Source organism: Acanthochromis polyacanthus, chromosome 20 (assembly GCF_021347895.1).
Source record: "Acanthochromis polyacanthus isolate Apoly-LR-REF ecotype Palm Island chromosome 20, KAUST_Apoly_ChrSc, whole genome shotgun sequence".
Classification (NCBI taxonomy): Eukaryota; Metazoa; Chordata; class Actinopteri; family Pomacentridae; genus Acanthochromis; species Acanthochromis polyacanthus.
The window spans coordinates 30,117,436-30,139,961 of NC_067132.1; the positions used below are offsets into that span (position 1 = coordinate 30,117,436).

The window sequence follows — 22,526 nt, forward strand, 5'->3', positions numbered from 1 at the left end:
AAAAAATCAACCAAAATCCTGCTAATTCTCTGGATTTTGGTTGATTTTTTTCCCCTGAATGTTCTTAAAGAAGCATTTTTTTTACATATCTTTTTTTCCATCAAATAATGTTCAAGAATTTCCCAAAAATTATATTTTTTTCCACATTTTTAAACTTTAAAATGGGTCAATTTGACCCAGAAGATGACAGGAGGGTTAAAACAAGATTATTTCAAGAATGTTAAAACAAGTCCCTCCATCTGCTTAAATGTCTCTGGTTAAGGGAATTTATCTTAAATTAAGTGAGATGAGACATTTTGACTAAAAATAAGACAAACAGACTTTGAGTTTTTGCAGTGCACCATGTCATTAACCTTATTCGTTGTGGTTTTGTGTTGTGTGTGTTTGAGCGTGTGTGAATGCGTACAGATGCTCTGGTGACCCAGTGACCTTCAGCAGATGATGCCAAGGTAGAGTGTTCACCTGTATCTGTTTTCCTTCTCCATGCAGTTCTGATCTGGCTCTGTTGTTTTTTAGACTGTCTTCAATGAAACTCGAGCATTTTGAAATAAACTTGATGGAAATTAGGTCCACATTGAGCTAAAATGCAGCAGTGAATTGTTTCTCTTGGTGTTTTCCGTGTTTCGTCTTTCCCTGCTCGCCGGCTCTCGTTTTCCCGTCTGTTTACCTGACCGAGTAATCGCATTATTCCGCCGTGTTGATACACCACAAATTCTCTCCGCTCGTTTGCTCCGCTTTAATTAAGACCCGCACATCGCCTCCCTCTCAAATGGTGTGACATTCAGCAGCCCACACGCTTTTACTTTATTACTCACTTTTCACGGTTGACCTGCTGCTGCGAGGAAGAGGAGGGCAGTAGGAGGAAGATGTGAGGAGGAGGAGGAGGACTCAGGGAGACAATAGTGGGAGGGACTTCTGTTTGATTTGGGCTGAATAAAATGTGCTGCTGCTGTCGAAATGATTCTGCTTTAGGGTGGTTTTGGAGGTGATTATTGGAAGATGTTTAAATGCTGATTCTCCAGTCGTTACTAACATGAGGGATCAAAAGGAATCTTTGGTTTTGTTGGGTTTTCCACTTCTGTTTTCTGTTATTTTCTGTCCCAATAGTTTATCAGCTACACTTTCTCATTGTTTATCTCATTTCTGTACATGAGGTCTGGATGCTACATGATGCAGACGATGCAGCGTTATTTGTTTTGTTTCTGATTCAGTCTGTTTGAAAGATTCTACACTAAATCCTCCCTTCATGCAGGTTTAACCCTCCTGTTTTCCTCATTTTGGTCACCTTTGAGTGTTGTAAAGTGCTCTATAAATAAATCTTGATTGACCAAAAAATATTGTTTCCTTGTCTGAAAAAAAATCCAAAAATTCAGCAAAAAAAATCCCCAGATTTCAGAAAATTTGCAAAACCTTCAGGAATAAAATCCCAAAAATTCTTTAAAAGTTTCCCTTAAAAATTTTATTTAAAAAAAATCACACAATTTTGGCAAGAAAATTCCAGTAAATATTTTCAAAAAATGAGTAAAAATCTTCCAAAAAAATCCTAAAAATATCTAAAACTATTACATATATCACTAAAACTTCTGATATTTTCTTTAAGAACATTCACATAAAAATCAACCAAAATCCAGCAAAATTCACTGGATTCTGGTTGATTTTTTTTGTTCAAATGTTCAAAGATTTCCCCAAAATGTTGAAAATGTGGACATCAGAAGTTTCACTGTGAAAATGGAGGTTTTTTTTCCACATTTTCAAACTTTAAATGGGTCAATTTGACCTGCAGGACGACATGACGGTTAAAATGAATAATTCACCGGGAAAACATCAGAACAAAAAATTCCCTGCAGCCTTTTCAGCTTGTATGTTGCTGTTTGGAGGTTGTTGCTGTTGAAAAGAAAATAAAGACAGCAGTAGTTTGTGAATGACCTGCGATGATGATAATCATTTAATACGTTTAATACGATTTCAAACAGTCCTGGTGTGAGATCTAGATTTGGATTTACCTGCAGTGAAGCTCAATTTTTCGGTAAAAATCTGAGGTCCACGAAGAAAAAGTGTGTTATTCTGCCGAGCTGTAGCCGGCAGTAAAGCTGGTTCACATCAGGACGAGATCACAGGGATTTCTCCCAGGAAAAGCTTTGTGTTTCAGAATTCATTAACAAGATCTGAGGGGAGAGAAAGCGAGAGCTCCCGGTCAGTGAGCCGGCTTTCTTTCTTTTTTCCTTCTTTTTTTTTAGCACCTATAAAAACTGTGTCTCCCACTTAAGCGTCAAGGAGAGGCAGAGTTTTATCAAAGCAGTTCCTCCCCTGAGAGTCTTGTTTACTGTGATTGTGGGTCTAGATGAGGATCCAGGACTCTAAACCCACCGACGATGTGTTTAAAGACCCGATTACTTATCAGTGAGAACTGGTGCGCAAAATATTGTGGGAGAGTTTCTGCACTCGGCTGAGAAAATGCCCTCCAGCTAACGTTAAGAAGGCACGCCGGCCTACAACACAGGCACACATCAGCAGTGCATCTGCTCGCCAACCTTGTCCAGTCACGTGATAGTCGTCATGGTAACTGATGCATCTGTACGTTTATAAATGTGAAGCTTACTGTGGGAGGAAAACGTTGTGTTGTTGTTGCAGCTGGACAAGACAAATGCACTGAGCTTGGCTGTGATGTTGGCTGGTTTTGACGGCGTGGAACTCGATTTTTATACGTTTGCCAGACTCAGTACCTAAAACTAATTCAGGTTTTAATGATCAGTTTGTTTTAAATCTGTTGTAGAAACTTTGATTCAGCTTTATGATCATTTTGGAGGCGATTATTGGAAGATGTTGAACGCTGTTTCTCCAGTTGTCGCCAACATGATGGCTCCATTTCCATTTCTGTTTTCCATTGTTTTCTGTCACAATAATTTGTTTATCTACACTTAGGGCTGGGCGATAAATTGAATTAATTCGATTAATTCGCCTTTTTAAAACCTGACGATTTGAAAATTTGCCAAATAAAATCGAGGTGAGCTTCAGTATATAACAATACAGATTCTTCTTCTGCCTTTCATGACTTGTGCACTGGTGTTTGCTTCTGCCTCTCATCTCCTTCCACCAAAACACTCACATCCCCGTCATGGCGGACAGAACAGCAGACGAAGAGTTGGTCACGAGAAAAGGGCCTCATGTTACATCGATGATATGGAAGTGGTTCGGCTTTGACAAGACTGACACAGAGCAAACTACAGTCATGTGCAAGGTTTGCAAAAGTACTGTGAAAACGAAGAGTAGCAGCACAACTAACCTCTTTCAGCACCTCCAGCAGAGGCATCCTAAAGAATGGGAAGAGTGCTGCAGCTACGGGAGTGCAGCATGGCTAGCACTAGCCATAGCAAACAGACCGCAAAGAAGCAACAAAAATCCATTAAAATCGTAATCGTCCAAGATGACTAAGAAATTTTAATTTTATTTTTTGGCCCAGCCCTAGCTACACTTTTTCATTATTTATGTTATTTCTGTGCATGTCTGACTTTATTTGTGTCTGAATGCTACGTTATGCAGACGATGCAGCGTTATTTGTTGTAAGGAGAGTCTTTGTTTCTGCGTTGGGCTGTGATTTGTCAGCAGCAGATGGTCCTTTGGCTCCGTCAGATCTGCTCTTTATCGGGTCAGCGTCCTGTTTACCTCAACAGCCATCTGACGCCCAGATCTCAGTGCCAGAATACCTGCTGCCTTCCATCCTCCAGTCATTCATGTTCACACTGACGGACGATTTCAGTGAAGTCAACAAATACAAATACATGTAAATCATAAATGTTGATCTTTATCCTTACATCATCATTCTGACATTCTTTATAATTAACTATATTCAACATATGATGAGGAAGTCATCAAAATACCTACATTTTACGGTCTAAGCTGGTATTTTGAAGAGAGCCCATTGATAACATTGGGCTTCTGTTGTGCACTGCAAAAAAATATGCAGCAAAAAGAAACAAAAAACTGTGAAATCTGGAAGCAAGAGTGACAGAAAATATATGTTCAAGAAAGAACCAAATACTTAAACATTCAGAAAGTGTGAAGTTGACGAAAATAACAGCAAATATCGGTGAAATAATAATGATTGTAGCTGATTTGAAAACATTAAAACAGTCATTTTAAGGTATTTGTAGGAAAAATACAAATTCTTTTACATTATTGACAGCTTTTGCTTGTTTTGTTTTTTTAGAGTCAAAATGTTAATTGATTATTTTTACTTTTTTTACTTTTTATTTTGACTTCAGGCTCTGGGGAAATCTCTTTTATTTTGCAGTATATCAACTTTAAACCGAATTATTCTGGCTGTTTTTCCACACTGGTGCAGCTGCAGTAAAATGTTCTAAACGACTTAATCTTAAACTGATGTAAGACATCTGCAGGAACCAGTGAAGGACTGTGTGTTCTGTGTTTGACCCAGCAGCTGGTTGCGTCATGTAAACATGTCAGCGGTCGTTCAGCGTGTCACAAAGCTACACCGTCAACATGACAGGACGTTACTTCCACCCGAACACACCAGCACGCAGGCCGATGTAAATAAGTCCTGTACCAACTTATTTTATTCTCCTAGTCATGGGACAGCTGCACAGAATGACGCTGATCAGAATCAAGATCAAACTGTGATAAACGCAGGAAAATGTGCGGCGTTTGCATGAAGGCATTCATGAGAGGTTTGACTAAACTGACCCAAATGGTACTTCTGTCCAAGTTCTCATAGTATTAAAGGTTAATTCCTCAAAAAAAGTATTTTCTTACAACAGGTTATGATTTTAAAGATCAATTCCACCCAAAATGCTGCTTTCTGCCCTGCAGTTTAACTTGGCTGATTTGTTCATTTTTCTCTTTGGGATCAAATCTCACATGTGAATAGTTTGAGTACTGTTGGAAAGAAGAACGTCCAAAGATTTTTTTTTCTGCTTTGACAGTTTGAATGAATGATTTTGCTGATTTTTTTTCAAAAATAACATGCCTAAAATTAGCAGTGGATATGTTAAAGTTGTGTTCTTGGCTTGTTTTTGTCGCCCCCTAGTGGCCGAATCAGTTAGTGCAGGTGAGCTTTCCAAGTGACATCACTCCTTCTGAACTCACCTTCAACCGTTCACGCTACACACACTCATAGACAACAGTGTTACGGACACACTGTACCCAGATGAAGGGCGCAGTGGCGATAAGGTCTCGAGTAGAGGGCTAAATGTAGAAGTTCAATGTGATAAGAGGAGCCCGATGGAACAGCAGACAGCCGAAGACCAGACGAGGCGGTCGAATCATTTGCAGGTTTATGATCTGAGTTAGAAGACGTCCAAGAAACTGTCCAAGAGGCAAAAAAGCTGACGAAGAGTAGAATAAGTAGTGAGGACATTCAGAAAGATACGGGGAAACACGGTTCTTAGAACTGAGAGTCAGACCAGGACATGGAGAGAGAACCACAGATCGAAGGTGAGTTTAGAGATGATCGGAGGTCTTTGGAGAAAAGTTGACGAATCTACTAACAGCGCTGACGAAACATTTAGAGGCAACCACTGATACCTCGAAGAACCTGGAAAACTTTGATGGGTGAAGCTGAAAAGGTGACCTTGGTGATACGGCGACCTTCGAGGAAGCCGTTAGCCGCTAATTAAAGGCAAGATGGAGGACTGAAGCAGGAAAGCCGCTATTTCTGTAACCTTGAACGGACCTTATACTGCCCTGACCGTTCAACATGGAATTTTATGTTTTTTTTGCTCTGATTGTACTACATATTATGTGTAATTTAACCAAACTGGGAAAATCAGCAAAACAACAGTTAAATTTTACACTTGAAACTGTTCTACAACTTTAATTTTTACAAATTTATGGTGGTTTTTAATCTGTAATCTTTGATTTTTGCTGAGATGTTGGATTAATGGTAACTTCTGTGTTGTTTTTTCCTCAGAGATGAGCGGCGTGGTGGAAGAGGAGGCCTCAGCTGCTCCGGTGTTGGATGAAGAGATGGAAAAAGTTGTGACGGTGGAATTAAAGAAAGAAGAAACTTTGGAGGAGACGATCGTGACCACGACTGTTTATTCGACTACAAGACGGACAGACGTGGAGGAGGAAGCTGAACCGACAGAGGAAGATGAGGAGATAAAAACGGAGAAAGATGATGATGAAGAGACGGAGGGAGGAGATGTAGAGGGTGATGGGGATGAGGAGACCAAAGCTAAGAGGCTGCTGGAAGCCTGGGAGTCGGAGGTGAGACGCAACTTCATCAGTTAAATATTCAGAACTGTCACATATAACGAGCTAAACAAAAGAAATATCACGACGTGAGATCTTAATTAAACCATGGAACTACCCTTGTTCTATAAAGAACCAGGTAATTATTTCGCCGTCTGTTAGATTAGACTTGATTGTTGTGTTTTCATCGTACTTTTTGGAATCAAAAGAGACGAGTTTTAGAAATTCAAAGATCCTCGTCTCTGCTCTTTTTAACCATTTGAAGACCTTTTATTTCTCAACATCCTTCATTGTCAAATGTCCTTGGTGATGAGTCAGATCTCCTCCTTTTTCTGCATTAATGGTCTCTAAGAGCCCATTTTCTGCACAGTTACAGGTTAGTAATTCTATTTTTGGGGGGTTTAGAGTATGTTTACATGTATTAATGTCTAAAAAGACATGATTTTTCTTGCTTGCTACAGCTCCTCTTCTCCTTTCCTGTCTCAGTTTTAGCTCCTCTCACCTCCCAACTCCAGATCTCCAAGTGTAGTAGGAAGGATGTTGCTTTAGCATCTTAGCATGTTAGCATGCTAACATTTGCTAGTCCAGCTCAGGCTGCAGATGATGCTAGTAGTTTTGCAGCTACATGCTAACATAAACAAAAGAGGAAAAAGATCAGAGTACAAAAACATCAACTTGCTAAAAGAGCTGCACTATTATAATCCTAAACAATAATCGCAATTACTTTCATCACTGTTACTTCTTACTTTTATTCATTTACTGGAGGCACAAAATATAATCTTTGGCCCAAACTGATCTCAAAGACTGGGGTCATGGCCAGTAAAAGCATATTTTAACTGCTCGGTGTCAGCACAAACCTATGCCTGATCCTATGTTTACATCCACTGCCACGCAATTGTTGATAATTTGAATACATTTTTTAAATTATGCAGCATTTTCAGGTAATACTTAAGTAATTTATAACACAGATTGAACACAGTGGTCATCTGTAATGTGCAGATACTTCAGTGGACACTTCATAAGTCAGAACGATGTCCGGTTCCTCTTAAATATATTAGTTCTGGATGGAGGTCATAAAGCATCACATGAGTCTTTGTCATGGTGCCCCTTTGTTAGATAAACCTCCTCAGTGCTCTTTGTTTGCAAACATGGAACTGCCTGTAATCCAAGTGATCCCCTCCTTTAACACTTTACTACAGTATCACTACGCTAAAGTAGTAAATAGTAAGAGGCTCCACCTGGTGGTGCGACCATGTACTACAGCTAATCGACATCGCTTCACGTATGTATCATCCAGAAAAATGATATTTCATCGGTTATGTAGATACTAAATATTAAATTATTCAGATTGGAGGTAATAAAAAAACATCCATAATAGTACCTGTTGTTGTTTTGGCAAACCAAGCGTTAACGTCATGGTTGAGGATTTTAAGTCATACACCGCAATGGAAACAAAAAGGCGGAAATTGTGGAGCTGATCAAGCATCTGAACCGACTTCCTGCAGTGGAAAGCCGCCTAATAACTCTCCTGGCTTTGGATTTGGGGCTTTGTAAGTTTGCAGACCTTTTACATCCACAAAAAACAGCTTACTGAGGCAAAGGAGCTGGAAGCTGGCTATGGGCTCTTTAGCAGACACCAGGAAGCCAGTGAGTATTGGTTATTTTATTGTTAACTGTGTTCTGCTAAATGTCTTTGAGGATTTGGTGGTTTTGTTGATGAAGGCTGCTGAAAGACGTCTTTCTACTGACCTTGGCGTGGGGCATCGCCTGGCACCGCAGGTTTTTGTAAGGGCTTAGAGAGGATTAGTGAAAGTACAAATGAAAACGTGCCATTATTAGCCTTTGATAGTGGGATTTTTAAGGACTGAATCCGGCCTGTAAAGAGAGGCGAGGGATTAGCAGCGCATGAATTAGGGAAGTTCCCCCTGATGACTCACAGCTTTCTCTGTCTCAGTGTTGTTAGAAACGTCTGATGGAGGATTCTTGATGCTGCCGTTTAATTTCTGCTGTTAGCTTGAGAACCACAGAAACATGCAGGTAGAAGATCTCATGTGATTAAATGGACAATACCCAGGCTAAGATCTTTTGGGAATACTGGATGCTCACCTTTATGGCATGAAGTATAATAACTTAGTATAAATATTCAGAATACCAACACATACAAAGCCTGTAAGAAGATTTCAGAATTATAGTATAAAGACTCCTGGATCTGGAAGGTCCAGTCTCTGGTGGATCAGAACTCCTGGATAGAACTACAGCATGAAGACCAAAGAACACTCCAAGAAACTCTGAGAAAAGCTTGTTGACAAGAATCAGTCAGGACGATACAAGAACTTTTAAAGTTCCTGAAGATCTCCTGGTGTCCAGTTAAATCCATCATTGAGAAATGGAAGGAAGATGGAACATGAATAAATCTGACTCGAGCAGGACGTCCTCAAGACCTGAGAGACCGAGAAGAAAGAGACTAGAGAGGGAGGCCACCAAGACTCTATGACTCCTCTGAAGGAGTTCCAGCTTCAGACTGTTCATCCAACAACTGTTGTCTGTTCTTCATCAGTCAAAGCTTCATGGAGACAAAGAGAAAGACTCTGATGGAAAAAGCTCCAATTAAATGTGGACTAGAGTTCACCAGAAGACATGTGGAGACTCTGAAGACACCTGGAAGAAGGTTGTTTGGTCTGAGGAGACCAGGATGGAGCTTTATGTCCATCAGAGTAGAAACTATCATCATCATCACAAACATCTCCACCGTGAAGTATGATGGTGACCGCATCATGATGTTTCTCAGCAGCAGGTCCTGAAAGGCTTATAAGAATTGGAGAAGAACGTCCAAAACTATAAAGTAAAATGATTAAGACAACAGAGTGAAAGTCCTGTAGCGGCCGAGTCACGACAATGCTTCAGTTTAAAAAAAGCAATAAATGAGGGAATCAGTAACAGCTGTCTTAGCTTCCCTCTGTCTGAATAACATCAGTATATTTACTGGCTATAAAAGTCCTCTAACTCTCATTTGCACTTCTGTGTTTTCAGACCTCTTCTGATGCAAAGCCTCCACTACCAGACCCAGCGTTTAACAGGAGATGCAGTTTGCTCGCCAGCGATGTGAGTTCACTCAATTCACTTCTTTATTCGAATCATTTTCACTCTGGTTTGTGTCTACAGAGATACGAGCAGCTCCACGACGCTGTAATATGAGCTGCATGCTAAAAAAATATGAAGTTTAGGAGGTATAATATTGTCATTCTTTTAATATTAGCACGATAGCATGCTAATATACGCTAGCCCAGCTCAGATAAGTGGTAATATTAGTAGTTTTGCAGATATTTGAAGGAAAGATGATCAAAAATGATTTGCTCGTGTCACATTTTCACTCACTGTGCATTAATTGTTCTCTGCATTATAAAGTCCTGCATCTCTACAGAAACAGCCATTTTAAATTTCTTCTATTGCTTGTGTTTGAAAATTTTTTAAACCTGGAACCAACATAAACACATTTCTCCAAATGTCCACAGGTTGTTTCAAAAACAAACTGTAACTCTAAATCATACAAATATTTAACTATTTACACTTTACACACTCCGCAAACTTGTCGTTTTCCACCAAATTCTGCTCATCATCAGTAGAAAGATGTTCCACCATGCTGGATGTATCTCCAACAACTTGCTCCTCTGTTCGCTGTTTCTGCTGCATTTATTTTACTGATCCGTCGGTTTTATTTTCCTCTCAGTCTCAAATGGTCCAAAATAATTTTAAACTTATCCAAAGTGAAATTTACATGATGTTTCACGGCCGCTGATCTGATAGTTGTGGACACGTTTCTCCACATTAAACCAAAGATCAGGACCAAACAGATGCTAGCTCGGCTAAATCCATGAGCCAAAATGGCGGCAAGTCAGAAACAGAACGTCAGTTTCTGCAACATGCAAGGTGCAATCATCATGTTATTCTTCCGATACGAGCCGAACGCAGCGTTGCCGTTGGTAACACCCTTTTATTCAACAGAGTCACAGAAAAAAAATAAAAGGGGCTTTTTTTGACTTCTGCAACTGGCTTTTGGAGCGAATATCTGTCGGTGAAACGCTGAATGAGGGCGAGTGTTGTTGTAGGATGTGGGAGGGTGAGATATCGATTCCCTAGTGTGAGTCAAACTTGGCAGCTCTGGCAGCAGAATGACTCATCAGCTAAAGTGGAAGCGAGTCAACCCACTTTATAAAACCGTCTTCGCTTGTACCTCCAGCTGCCGTCGCTCTGACAACACCTGCCATCATCGTCAGATACCGGACCAGACTTCTGCGAGTCGAAGTCTTCAGAAACCTTCGAGACAGTAGGCGGGGGGATTTTTTTCTTTTGTTGTCATTCCAAAAAATTTCTGTGGGAGCTCTGAACTCACTACAATCCCGAAGGCGGATCAAGCAAGAGATGCTGCTGTTACCATGGAGACGTTCACCACTTTAAAGTTCACGGCAGCCCGAGCGGAGGAGCCAGCTTTAGTGCATAAAACAAGAAGTTACACAACGCAGTGTTATCTTTAATTTAGAGAGCTGCTTTGAAACCGACACACAAGATGCTAAAAAGACACAAAAATGAAATGAAAAGATGTTAAAATGACACAAAAAATGCCAAAAATTACACAAAATGATATTAAATTGACACAAGTTGCTAAAATGACATGAAAAAGACACAAAACACAGAAAACTGCCATAAAAAGACCCAAAAATTTTAAAAAAAAATACACAAAACTGATGCAAAAGATGCTAAAATGACAAAAAGGCACTAAATTGACACAAAAAGTTGCTAAAATGACATGAAAATGACAGAAAAGACAGGCAAATGACAACAAAAGATCCTATAATGTCACAAAAAGATGCAAAATTACACAAAAATACATGCAGCTGACATAAAGAATTCTAAAATGAAGCAAATATTACACAAAAAAGTCCAAAACTGATAAAGAAGATGCAAAAATGGCACAAAAAATTGCAGAAATTATCCTGAAAGACACAAAACTGATTCAAAAAAGGTGCTGAAATGATATGGAAATGGCACAAAAAGACAGAAAAATTACACAAAAGTTGCTAAAATGACACAAAACGACAGAAAACTGATACAAAAGATGCTAAAATATCACAGAAAGACCCAAAATGACACAAAAATACACAAAACTGATGCAAAAGAGGCTAAAAAGGCACAAAAATCACACAAAAGATGCTAAACCGATCAAGGGTTAGGGTTACACAAAAAAAGCACAAAACTACTTGGTGCCATTAAGCACCTTTGGTTTTCCTACTCCCAGATTTTTGCTGCCACAGCCTGTCGTCTGCAGGTTATTTCCACTTTCCTCCTGGGTCTCTGCAGAAAATCTTATGCTCTGCTGGTCTCAGGATGGAGTTCAGTCCATCATCACAATACGTTCAGCGTTAGATTCAATGGAAGAGAATTTCATGTTCAGTTTACCAGAAAATTAATACTCTTCTACTCATTTGTATGTCTTATATTTCTATACTGATTGTTGGAGTTTGAATGGGAGCAACAGTAGAAAAAAACACGCTAATGTACATGCTAACTGTCATGTGTTCTCCTCCCTGCAGGTCAAATATAAGGAGGACTTTGAGAAGATGAGGGGTCAGAGTCTGTTTGTTCCTGGAGCTGAACTCATCCACTCTAAGAACATCAGCGCCGTCATATCTGAGGTCTGAACACATTTATGTTTACATAATATGTTGTTAACCTTCCGAGCCTCAAGCAGTTTCTGTACAGTTTTACTCACTGTGGGCTCATTTTCTTATTGCACGTGATTCCAGGGGAGAAAAATGACACAAAAAGGCCACGAAACGATGCTAAAATGACACAAAAATGGAACAATAAATTGCTAAATTCACAAAAAGAGACTCGAAACTGGTAGAGACAAAAATGCAGTGTTTGCAGTATGACACTGTTAGAATGATCCAAATGTGAAAAAAATGACAAATAAAGTGACTAAACTGACATTAAAGTAACACAAAAATGCACAGAACTGATACAAAAGATGCTAAAATGCCAAAAAAAGTTTCTAAAATGACATGAAAATGGATGGATGGATGGATGGATGGATGGATAGATGATTAATGGATGGATGGATGGATGGATGGATGGATGATGAATGGATGTATTGATGATGGATTGATGGATGGATGATGAATGGATGTATTGATGATGGATTGATGGATGGATGGATGATGGATGGATGGATGGATGGATGGATGAATGGATGGATGGGTGGATGATGACTGGATGGATGGATGGATGATGGATGGATGGATGGATGGATGGATTGGTGGATGATGACTGGATGGATGGATGGATTATGGATGGATGGATAGATGATTAATGGATGGATGGATGGATGGATGGATGGATGATGAATGGATGTATTGATGATGTATTGATGGATGGATGGATGGATGATGGATGGATGATGGATGGATGATGAATGGATGGATGGGTGGATGATGACTGGATGGATGGATGGATGATGGATGGATGGATGATGAATGGATGGATGGGTGGATGGAGGTGGATACCGATGAGTGGTTTAAGGACTGTTGGAAAGTTCTGATACTTTCTGTATCATTAAAATAGAACATATTATTCCATCCATCCATGGAATGATACCTCCATGGATGTATAAGTCTATCCGTCCGTCCGTCCGTCCGTCCGTCCGTCCGTCCGTCCATCCATCCATCCATCCTGCAGGATTTTACAGTAGATCCTTCTCTAACTAAACGTGTATTTTGGGCTGTTCTGGGGCTGAGATAATAAACCTAAGTGGCTGTTTGAAGACCAAATAGTAATTTTGTGCTACTGTTTCAGTCCAAGTACAAGGAGGACGGGAAGAAGGAGGCGTCGATTTCTTTGTACTCCATCCTGCCTGAGACTCCGGAGACTCAACGGGCCAGAGAGGCTTCAGAGCTGCAGAGTGATGTTAGTAGAACCTCAGAAACATCTGAACAGTAGATCATCAATTTATAGCATCTCAGGAAATATGGTTGAAAGTGTGAAGACCAGAGAGTAAAAACACAAAGATTTAGCAAGAAGAGGTTGAGGAGAATGGTTGGTGTTAGCCTCTAAAGTCTGTCCCTGTGGAGGTTTTCTTGTCTTTATGAGTTTTCTGGCTCTGACAGAGTTTGTTTGTATTCCAGGTTAAATATAAAGGAAACGTGAAGACGGAGATTTCATCCTCACTTTATTCTCTGCTGCCTGAAACCACCGAGACACAGTTTGTTAAAGAGCTGACGGAGATACTGAGTGAGGTAAGGATGGATGAATGAATGGATGGATGGATGATGGATGGATGGATGGATGGATGGATGGGTGGGTGGATGATGGATAGATGATGGATGGATGGATGATTTTTAAATGATGGATGGACGGACGGACGGATGGATGGATGGATGGATGGATGGATGAATGGATGATTTTTGGACAGTGGATGGGAAAAACTGTTCACTGATACTATTATAAATATTAATATTTGTTCAGATTTTCTGGCTGAAGACTTGAAGACTATCAGTTGCATTTTAACTCTCCTCGAGGTTCCTGTCCAGGGTTCTTCAGACCTTGTTAAGGTGTTCTAGACATCTCTGGTCTCACTGAAACTCTCTGTGCTCCTCAGAACAAGTACAAGGAGGAAGGAAAGAAGGAGATGAGCAGCAGTTTGTACTCTACACTTCCTGAAACCTCTGAGATGCAGCTGGCCAAGAGCGTCCACGAGTTCCAGAGCGAGGTGCTCCACCAGGACTTACGTCTTTTTGTGTCATTTAACAACTTTTTGTTGTATTGTTGTGCCGAACTAACTAACCATTGTTAGTTTACTGCAGTAGAATCCGTCGGTCAGACCTACTGGAGTTTAATATTTGAGCTAAAAGTGAGGAGCTGATCTGTTTCTTTTAATTGTTTTGTTTCAGAAAAAGTACAAAGAAGACGGGAAGAGAAAAGCGTCCATCTCGCTGTACTCGCAGCTTCCAGACACTCCAGAAATACAACATGCTCTGGAGGTGTCGCAGCTGCAGAGCGAGGTAGAAACACAAACACACGCCGTAAATCTGGATTATTTCAGGTCTCATGATCCATGTGTGCACAGAAGGAGGCTGTGGGGTGTCTTTTTGTGTCACTTTAGCATGTTTTTAGGTCATTTTAGCATGTTTTTGTGTCACTTTAGCATGTTTTTGTGTTAGTTTAGCATGTTTTTATGTCATTTGAGCATGTTTTTGTGTCACTTTAGTATCTTTTTGTGTCACTTTAGCATCTTTTCATTTTAGTTTAGCATGCTTTTATGTCATTTTAGCATCTTTTTTGTTAGTTTAGCATCTTTTTGTGTTAGTTTAGCATCTTCTGTCATTTAGCATGTTTTTGTGTCACTTTAGCAACTTTTTGTCACTTTAGCATCTTTTTGTGTCCCTTTAGCATGTTTTTATGTCATTTTAGCATGTTTTTGCGTCACTTTAGCATGTTTTTGTGTCACTTCAGCAACTTCATGTGTTTGTTTAGCATCTTCTGTCATTGTAGCATGTTTTTGTCACTTCAGCAAGTTTTTGTGTCACTTTAGCATCTTTTTGTGTCCCTTCAGCATGTTTTTATGTAATTTTAGCATCTTTTTGTGTCACTTTAGCATGTTTTTATGTAATTTTAGCGTCTTTTTGTGTCCCTTCAGCATGTTTTTATGTCATTTTAGCATCTTTTTGTGTCACTTTAGCATGTTTTTATGTAATTTTAGCGTCTTTTTGTGTCCCTTTAGCATGTTTTTATGTCATTTTACCATGTTTTTGCGTTACTTTAGCATCTTTTTGTGTTAGTTTAGCATCTTCTGCCATTTTAGCATGTTTTTGTGTCACTTTAGCAACTTTTTGTGTCACTGTTGTGTCTTTTGGTGTCATTTTAGCCTCTTTTTGTGTCACTTCAACAACTTTTTGTTTCAGTTTAGCATCTTTTTGTGCCATTGTTGTGCCTTGTTGGTGTCATTTTAGCATCGTTTTGTGTCAATTTTGTCTTTTTGTCTCATTTTTTGAATGTTTTTGTGTCATTTTAGCATCTTTTTGTTTTCTTCATACGACCATTTTGAACGTGTTTGGAGTCATTTAGAATCATTTCCTAAATACACGTTTTAAGTCATTTTGAATATACTCCACAACCTCTGCATTTTTTAACTCTAATTCAAATAAAGATGTTCCACCATACTGAATGTATCTCCAACAACTTGCTCCTCTGTTCACTGTTCCTGAGCCATGCTGAATTCATTTTATTGATTCATTCTGTTTTATTAACTGACCCAAACCTGTTCTATCCACAAAATCCAACTTGAGTGTTGTAAGTCAGGGCGTGTTTTTCTTTTCTGTCCTCTTGCAGGTGAATTATCGGCCAAAGATGCTGGTTAAAGGCGCTCCGACGTCTCTCTACTCTCAGCTTCCCGACACCACCGAGATCCAGTTTGCCAGAGAGATGACCGAGCTGCACAGTGAGGTGCACGAGTTCAAATCTACACAACCCATAGAAAATAAACATCATGTGGTTTTTGATCTGTTTATTTAGAAAGTTTGATCAAAACCCCTCATTTCAGGATTCAGGCTGTGTAATGTTCAGATCCCAAAGTCGTCAGTTTGAACTGGTTTCCTCGTGTAGCGATGTTCTGCTTTCAGTGCTCCTGTAACGCTTGTGTCATGTTTGTGTCATTTTAGCAACTTTTTGTGTCGTGGTTGGGTAATTTTTGCAATTGTGTGTCTTTTTGTGTCATATTAGCATCTGTTTGTGTCATTTTAACATGTTTTTGTGCCATTTTAAAATCTGTTTGTGTCATTGTAGCATGTTTTTGTGCCATTTTAAAATCTGTTTGTGTCGTTTTAGCATCTGTTTGTGTTATTTTAAAATCTGTTTGTGTCATTTTAGCATCTTTTTGTGTTGTTTTTGAGCATTTTTGTGTTAGTTTTGTGTGTTTTTGTCTAATTTCTGTGTCATTTTAGCATCATTTTGTGTCATACTTGAGTCTTTTTGGTAACTTTTGTGTCTTTTTGTGTCATGTTTGAGTCTTTTTGGTCCGTTTTGTGTCTTTTTGCATCATCTTAGCATCGTTTTGTGTCATTTTAGTGTAGTTTTTTTGTCTTTTTGTGTCATTATAGGGTCTTTTTATGTTCGTTTTCTGTCTTTTTGCATCGTTTTAGTGTTGTTTTAGTTTTGTTTTAGCAACTGTTTGTGTTACTTTTTAGATTTTTAGAGGCTTGATACATCCAGATAAACCGTTGCATCGTTAGCATTGTTAGCATCGTTAGCATTGTTAGCATCGTTAGCATTGTTAGCATCGTTACTTCCTGCTGGTCGTCTGTGAGCTGCTGACTCATTCTTTTCTCCTCTCAGAGTAAATACAAGGAGGGCAGGAAGAGCCTCTCTCAGAGCTTCTACTCTCAGCTCCCAGAAACCGCCCAGACCCAGTTTGCTAAAAGCGTGGCCGAGCTGCAGAGCGAGGTGAGAGGTCCAGAACCATCTCCACACAGTCCAGGTCTTTAGGGTTTTTCTGCCTCTTGAACGTGCTTCCTTGTTTCCAGATGCGGTACAAAGAGTCGGGTAAGAAAGGCGTGAACTCCTGCCTGTACTCTCTGCTCCCGGAAACCTTGGAGACGGCTCACGCCAAGGAGGTCTCAGAGCTTCTCAGCGAGGTTCGAACCCATGGACAGGATTAGTTTGGTCCTCTCAGACTGACCTTTTTACAAGAATGTCTTCGTTTGTCCATTTGAATGCATGCTTTATTTGTTTGCTGACGTTTGCAGGTGAAGTATAAAGAAGACGGGAAGAAGGAGATGAACATCAACCTTTACTCTCTGCTGCCAGAAACCATCCACACCCAACACGCTAAAGAGGTGTCCAATCTGCAGAGTGAGGTGAAGAGCCGGCTTGCTCAGCTTAAATGTCATTTTAGCATCTTTTTATGTCATTTTAGCGTCATTTGTGTCACTTTAGCATCTTTTCATGTGATTTTTGTGGCATTTTAGCACGGTTTTGTTGCATTTTAGCTTCTCTTTATTTTTTGTGTCATAGTAGCATCTTTTTATGTCATTTTAGCGTCATTTGTGTCACTTTAGCATCTTTTTGTGTGATTTTTGTGGCATTTTAGCACGTTTTTGTTGCATTTTAGCTTCTTTTTGTGTATTTTTTGTGTAATATTAGCATCTTTTTATGTCATTTTAGCGTCATTTGTGTCACTGTAGCATCTTTTCATGTGATTTTTGTGGCATTTTAGCACGGTTTTGTTGCATTTTAGCTTCTTTTTGGGTATTTTTTGTGTCATATTAGCATCTTTTTATGTCATTTTAGCGTCATTTGTGTCACTTTAGCATCTTTTCGTGTGATTTTTATGGCATTTTAGCATGTTTTGTTGCATTTTAGCTTCTTTTTGTGTATTTTTGTGTCAAATTAGCATTTTTTATGTCGCTTTTGTCTTTTCGCGTCATTTGTCATCTTTTGTGTCATTTTTATGTTATTTTGTGTCGTTTTAGCACCATGTTGGGTCTTTTTTGTCATTTTTGTGTCATTCTAACGAGCTTTTGTGCTATTTTTATGCCTTTTTGTGTAATTTCACCATTATTTTGAGGCATTTTACTGTCTCTTTGTGTCCTTTTAGCGTCTTAATGAGTAAAACATGCTCTAGATAAAGCTGTGCATTTTCATGGGAATTGATCCTCTCTTTCGTCTCTTGCAGTTGAAATATAAAGAAGGTCTGAAGCAGAAGATCCAGAGCAGTTTGTTCCATCAGCTGGCAGAAACCACAGAGACACAGCTGGCCAAACAGCTGTCAGAGCTGCAGAGCGAGGTACAGGACATGATGCCACAGTTTCTCCAACAGGCTGAACAGCACGTTTAATAATGGCAGCAAAGAATGAAAACAGAAGGTTTTCATGCTTTAAAAATAGTGTTTCACTGTGTTATAGTGATAGTTTGCCAGTCAGAATCCTGGTGACTTCCTGATTTTTTGTCTTTTGTAGTCATTTTAGCAGATTTTTGGGTCATTTTTGTCATTTTAAAAACCTTTATAACACAAAAAGATGGTAAAATTACACTAAAATGACAGGAAAAGACTTGAAAATTAAAGGAAAATTTGCTAAAATGACAAAAAGACAGAAATTTCGTAAAATGTTGTTAAAATGACTCAGAAAGTTCTGTCATTTTAGCATCGTTTTGTGTCTTTTTGAGTTTTTTGTGTCATTTTAGCATGTTTTTGTGTTACTTTTGTGTGTTTATGCATACTTTTAGCATCATTTTGTGTAGTTTTGTCTTTTTGCATCATTTCTGTGTCATTTTGTGTCATTTTAGAATCTTTTTGTGTTTTTTGAGTCTTTTTGTGTTAACTTTGAATCTTATTTGTCTATTTTTTGTGTCGTTTTGTGTCCTTTTAATGTATTTTTGTCTAATTTTTGTCTTTTTTTTGTCAATTTTGAGTCTGTTTGTGTCATTTTGTGTTATCTTTGTGTCATTATAGGGTCTTTTTGTGTTATTTTTTTTGTCTTTTGTGTCATTTTAGTGTCTTTGTGTTTTCGAGTCGATCATTTTACTATAGATCTGTCATCTTTGTCTTTTTGTGTCCTTATAGCGTTTTTTGTGTTAGTTTTGTCTTTTTTGTGTCTTTTTAGTATCTTTTTTGTGTAGTTTTTGTGTCTTTGTGTCATTTTATCGCCATTTTAATGTCTTTTCTTATCATTTTAATGTCTTTTCTTATCATTTTAATGTCTTTTCATGTCATTTTTATCGTATTTATGTAACGAACAAGTGTTTGTGTCGTGTTGACGTCTGCAGACCAAGTACAAAAAAGCTGGGAGGAAGGAGGTGAACAGCTGCCTTTACGCTCTGCTGCCGGAAACTCTGGAGACGCAACACGCCAAAGAAACCGGCGAGCTGCTCAGTGAGGTGACGTCTTTACCTTCAGCTCTGCTGCATCACCTTCAGCTGAAATGAGAAGATTAAATGTAAACTCTCCACCAGGTCAAGTACAAGGAGGGCGGCAGGAAGGAGATGTCCAGCTCACTGTACTCCACTCTGCCCAACACCACAGAAACCAGCTTCGTCAGAGAGATGAGCGACATGCAGAGTGAGGTAAATACAACACACACCTGGAAACACCCAGAAACAACCAGTAAACAACCAATGTGTTTTATTTGTCTTTTCACAGAATAAATACAAAGAAAACGGGATGAAGAGTCTCTCTCAGAGCATCTACAGTCAGCTGCCGGAAACCGCTGAGATGCAGTTTGTTAAAAACGTCGCCGAGCTTCAGAGTGAGGTGAGGAAGGAAGAACTGCTTTCATTTGATGTGTTGTGTCCACCTGACCACGAGAAAAAATGACAGGACATCAGTCAGTGGTCGGTCCATTAATCAGAGCCAGAAACTGGAAGAAACCAAGAGAAACTTCACATTTCCAACTTTCCAACTGTCCTTAAACTACTCACAAGTGAAAATGAACCAAATCTAAGCTGAAAATTGTCATATTTCATCAAAATCACTTTGTTTTTATGTAGAATTTGACAAAAATGCACCAGATTCAATAAAAAACTAAGAATTCTCTATCCCTCCATGACACCAGAAGTGCCTCAGTTCAGACTAACTGGGATCTTTAATTGTAAAATGAGTTCAGATACAACTAGAAAAGCACTCGGAGAGCGCCTACCTCCGCCAGGCCATCTGTCTGTCCGTCTGTCTGTTAACAGCATAACTCAAAAAGTCATGGACGGATTGTATTGAGTTTCAACAGTTTGTGCAGAAAGCATAACATGCATGTACAGTGTAACAGCACAGTGTTTTGCACGCGGCGCCGCTGCACGCACGTACCGTTGCGCGCGTGTGACGGTACCGTACGCATCGCCGCCGCTTCGTTTCGTCGGTCCCGACTCGCCCGGGAAGCCCGAACCTGCCGCGGGGGATTCGGCCATCGCCCGGGATCGTTGCAGCGACCTCTGTCGGTACAATTGAGAGATGGCCGGTGGCCGCCTGGTGGCCATCTCTCAATTGTCCTTCGACCTTCAAAAAATTCTTGGATCCAGACGGTAATTCGGATCACCTCCAAAATCTAATCGATTCTTACTCGTGCTCTTCCGGACATCCTGTAAAAATTTGGTGAAAATCCGTCCATGGCTTTTTGAGTTATGCTGTTAACAGACAAACAGACACACACAGACGGACAGACAAACAAACTCCGGTGATTACATATCCTCCTGGCGGAGGTAATAAACAAAGCTGATAATTTATGACGTCCACCATCACATTTTGGTTCTTGTGGGTGATTACAGCTGCTGACTGCTCTGAACCAGTTTAAATAGAACCTGTTAGATCCACTCATTAGACTCAGACAGGAAGAGAGAAAGTTCTCCTTTAACCCCAAGAACACCAAACTACACACGTGGACAAAATTGTTGGTACCCCTCAGTTAAAGAAGGAAAAACCCACAATTCTCACTGAAATCACTTGAAACTCACAAAAGTAACAATAAATAAAAATTTATTGAAAATTAAATAATCAAAATCAGCCATCACTTTTGAATTGTTGATTAACATAATTATTTAAAAAAACAAACTAATGAAACAGGCCTGGACAAAAATGATGGTACCTCTATAAAAGATTGAAAACTATTTGACCAGAGTGACATGATTAACTCAGGTGTGTCATTTAATTGACATCACAGGTGTTTCCAAACTCATAATCAGTCAGTCTGCCTATTTAAAGGGAGACAAGTAGTCACCCTGCTGTTTGGTGAAAAGGTGTGTACCACACTGAACATGGACAACAGAAAGCGAAGGAGAGAATTGTCCCAGGACATCCGAAAAAAATGATAGACAAACATCTTAAAGGTAAAGGCTATAAGACCATCTCTAAACAGCTTGAAGTTCCTGTGACAACAGTGGCTCATATTATTCAGAAGTTCAAGACCCACGGGACAGTAGCCAACCTCCCTGGACGTGGCCGCAAGAGGAAAATTGATGACAAATTGAAGAGACGGATCGTTGGAATTGTATCCAAAGAGCCCAGAGCAACCTCCAAAGAAATTAAAGGTGAACTCCAAGGCCAAGGTACATCAGTGTCAGATCGCACCATTCGTCATTGTTTGAGCCAAAGTGGACTTCATGGGAGACGACCAAGGAGGACACCACTGCTGAAAAAAACTCATAAAAAAGCCAGACTGGAATTTGCAAAAATGCATGTTGACAAGCCACAAAGCTTCTGGGAGAATGTCCTTTGGACAGATGAGACCAAACTGGAGCTTTTTGGTAAGGCACATCAACTCTATGTTCATAGACTCAAAAACCAAGCATACGAAGAAAAGAACACTGTCCCTACGGTGAAACATGGAGGAGGCTCAGTAATGTTTTGGGGCTGCTTTGCTGCATCTGGCACAGGGTGTCTTGAAAGTGTGCAAGGTACGATGAAATCTGAAGACTATCAAGGCATTCTGGAGAGAAATGTGCTGCCTGGTGTCAGAAAGCTTGGTCTCAGTCGCAGGTCATGGGTCTTCCAACAGGACAACGATCCAAAACACACAGCCAAAAACACCCAAGAATGGCTGAGAGAAAAGCGTTGGACTATTCTAAAGTGGCCTTCTATGAGCCCAGATCTGAATCCCATTGAACATATGTGGAAGGAGCTGAAACATGCCATTTGGAGAAGACACCCATCAAACCTGAGACAACTGGAGCTGTTTGCTCATGAGGAGTGGGCCAAAATACCTGTTGACAGCTGCAGAACGCTCATTGACAAATACAGAAATCGTTTAATTGCAGTGATTGCCTCAAAAGGTTGTGCGACAAAATATTAAGTTATGGGTACCATCATTTTTGTCCAGGCCTGTTTCATTAGTTTGTTTTTTTTAAATAATTATGTTAATCAACAATTCAAAAGTGATGGCTGATTTTGATGATTTAATTTTCAATACATTTTTATTTATTGTTACTTTTGTGAGTTTCAAGTGATTTCAGTGAGAATTGTGGGTTTTTCCTTCTTTAACTGAGGGGTACCAACAATTTTGTCCACGTGTGTACCATCAGGCATGGTGGAGGCGGTATCATGCTCTGGGGCTTTCTGCAAGTGCTTCTGGACTGGATTCAGACTGTACTGAGCAGGTCTTTAACTTTAGTAGCTTAGGTTTGGTTTTGGTCCTGATTTTGGTCCTGGTTTCAGATGTTTTCTGGTCTGGTTTCAGATGTTTTTTGGTCCTGGTTTCAGATGTTTTTTGGTCCTGGTTTCAGATGTTTTTGGTCCTGGTTTCAGATGTTTTTTGGTCCTGGTTTCAGATGTTTTTTGGTCCTGGTTT

The 22,526-nt window shown here is 39.6% G+C and overlaps 1 protein-coding gene across 1 annotated transcript in view; it reads left to right on the forward strand.

Annotated features, from left to right (window-relative positions):
• The first annotated feature begins 41 nt into the window (after positions 1 to 41).
• Positions 42 to 22,526, forward strand: part of LOC110947124 (nebulin-like) — a 74,524-nt gene continuing 52,039 nt past the window's right edge. Inside the window, exons 1-16 of the mRNA XM_051940470.1 lie at positions 42 to 449; positions 5,927 to 6,225; positions 9,241 to 9,312; positions 11,799 to 11,900; positions 13,060 to 13,170; positions 13,389 to 13,499; positions 13,862 to 13,972; positions 14,154 to 14,264; positions 15,592 to 15,705; positions 16,594 to 16,701; positions 16,782 to 16,892; positions 17,004 to 17,114; positions 17,933 to 18,043; positions 19,024 to 19,134; positions 19,210 to 19,320; positions 19,397 to 19,507. Coding sequence (XP_051796430.1) covers positions 5,929 to 6,225; positions 9,241 to 9,312; positions 11,799 to 11,900; positions 13,060 to 13,170; positions 13,389 to 13,499; positions 13,862 to 13,972; positions 14,154 to 14,264; positions 15,592 to 15,705; positions 16,594 to 16,701; positions 16,782 to 16,892; positions 17,004 to 17,114; positions 17,933 to 18,043; positions 19,024 to 19,134; positions 19,210 to 19,320; positions 19,397 to 19,507 — 1,803 coding nt within the window. The 5' untranslated portion in view covers positions 42 to 449; positions 5,927 to 5,928. The remainder of the gene's footprint in view (positions 450 to 5,926; positions 6,226 to 9,240; positions 9,313 to 11,798; positions 11,901 to 13,059; positions 13,171 to 13,388; positions 13,500 to 13,861; positions 13,973 to 14,153; positions 14,265 to 15,591; positions 15,706 to 16,593; positions 16,702 to 16,781; positions 16,893 to 17,003; positions 17,115 to 17,932; positions 18,044 to 19,023; positions 19,135 to 19,209; positions 19,321 to 19,396; positions 19,508 to 22,526) is intronic.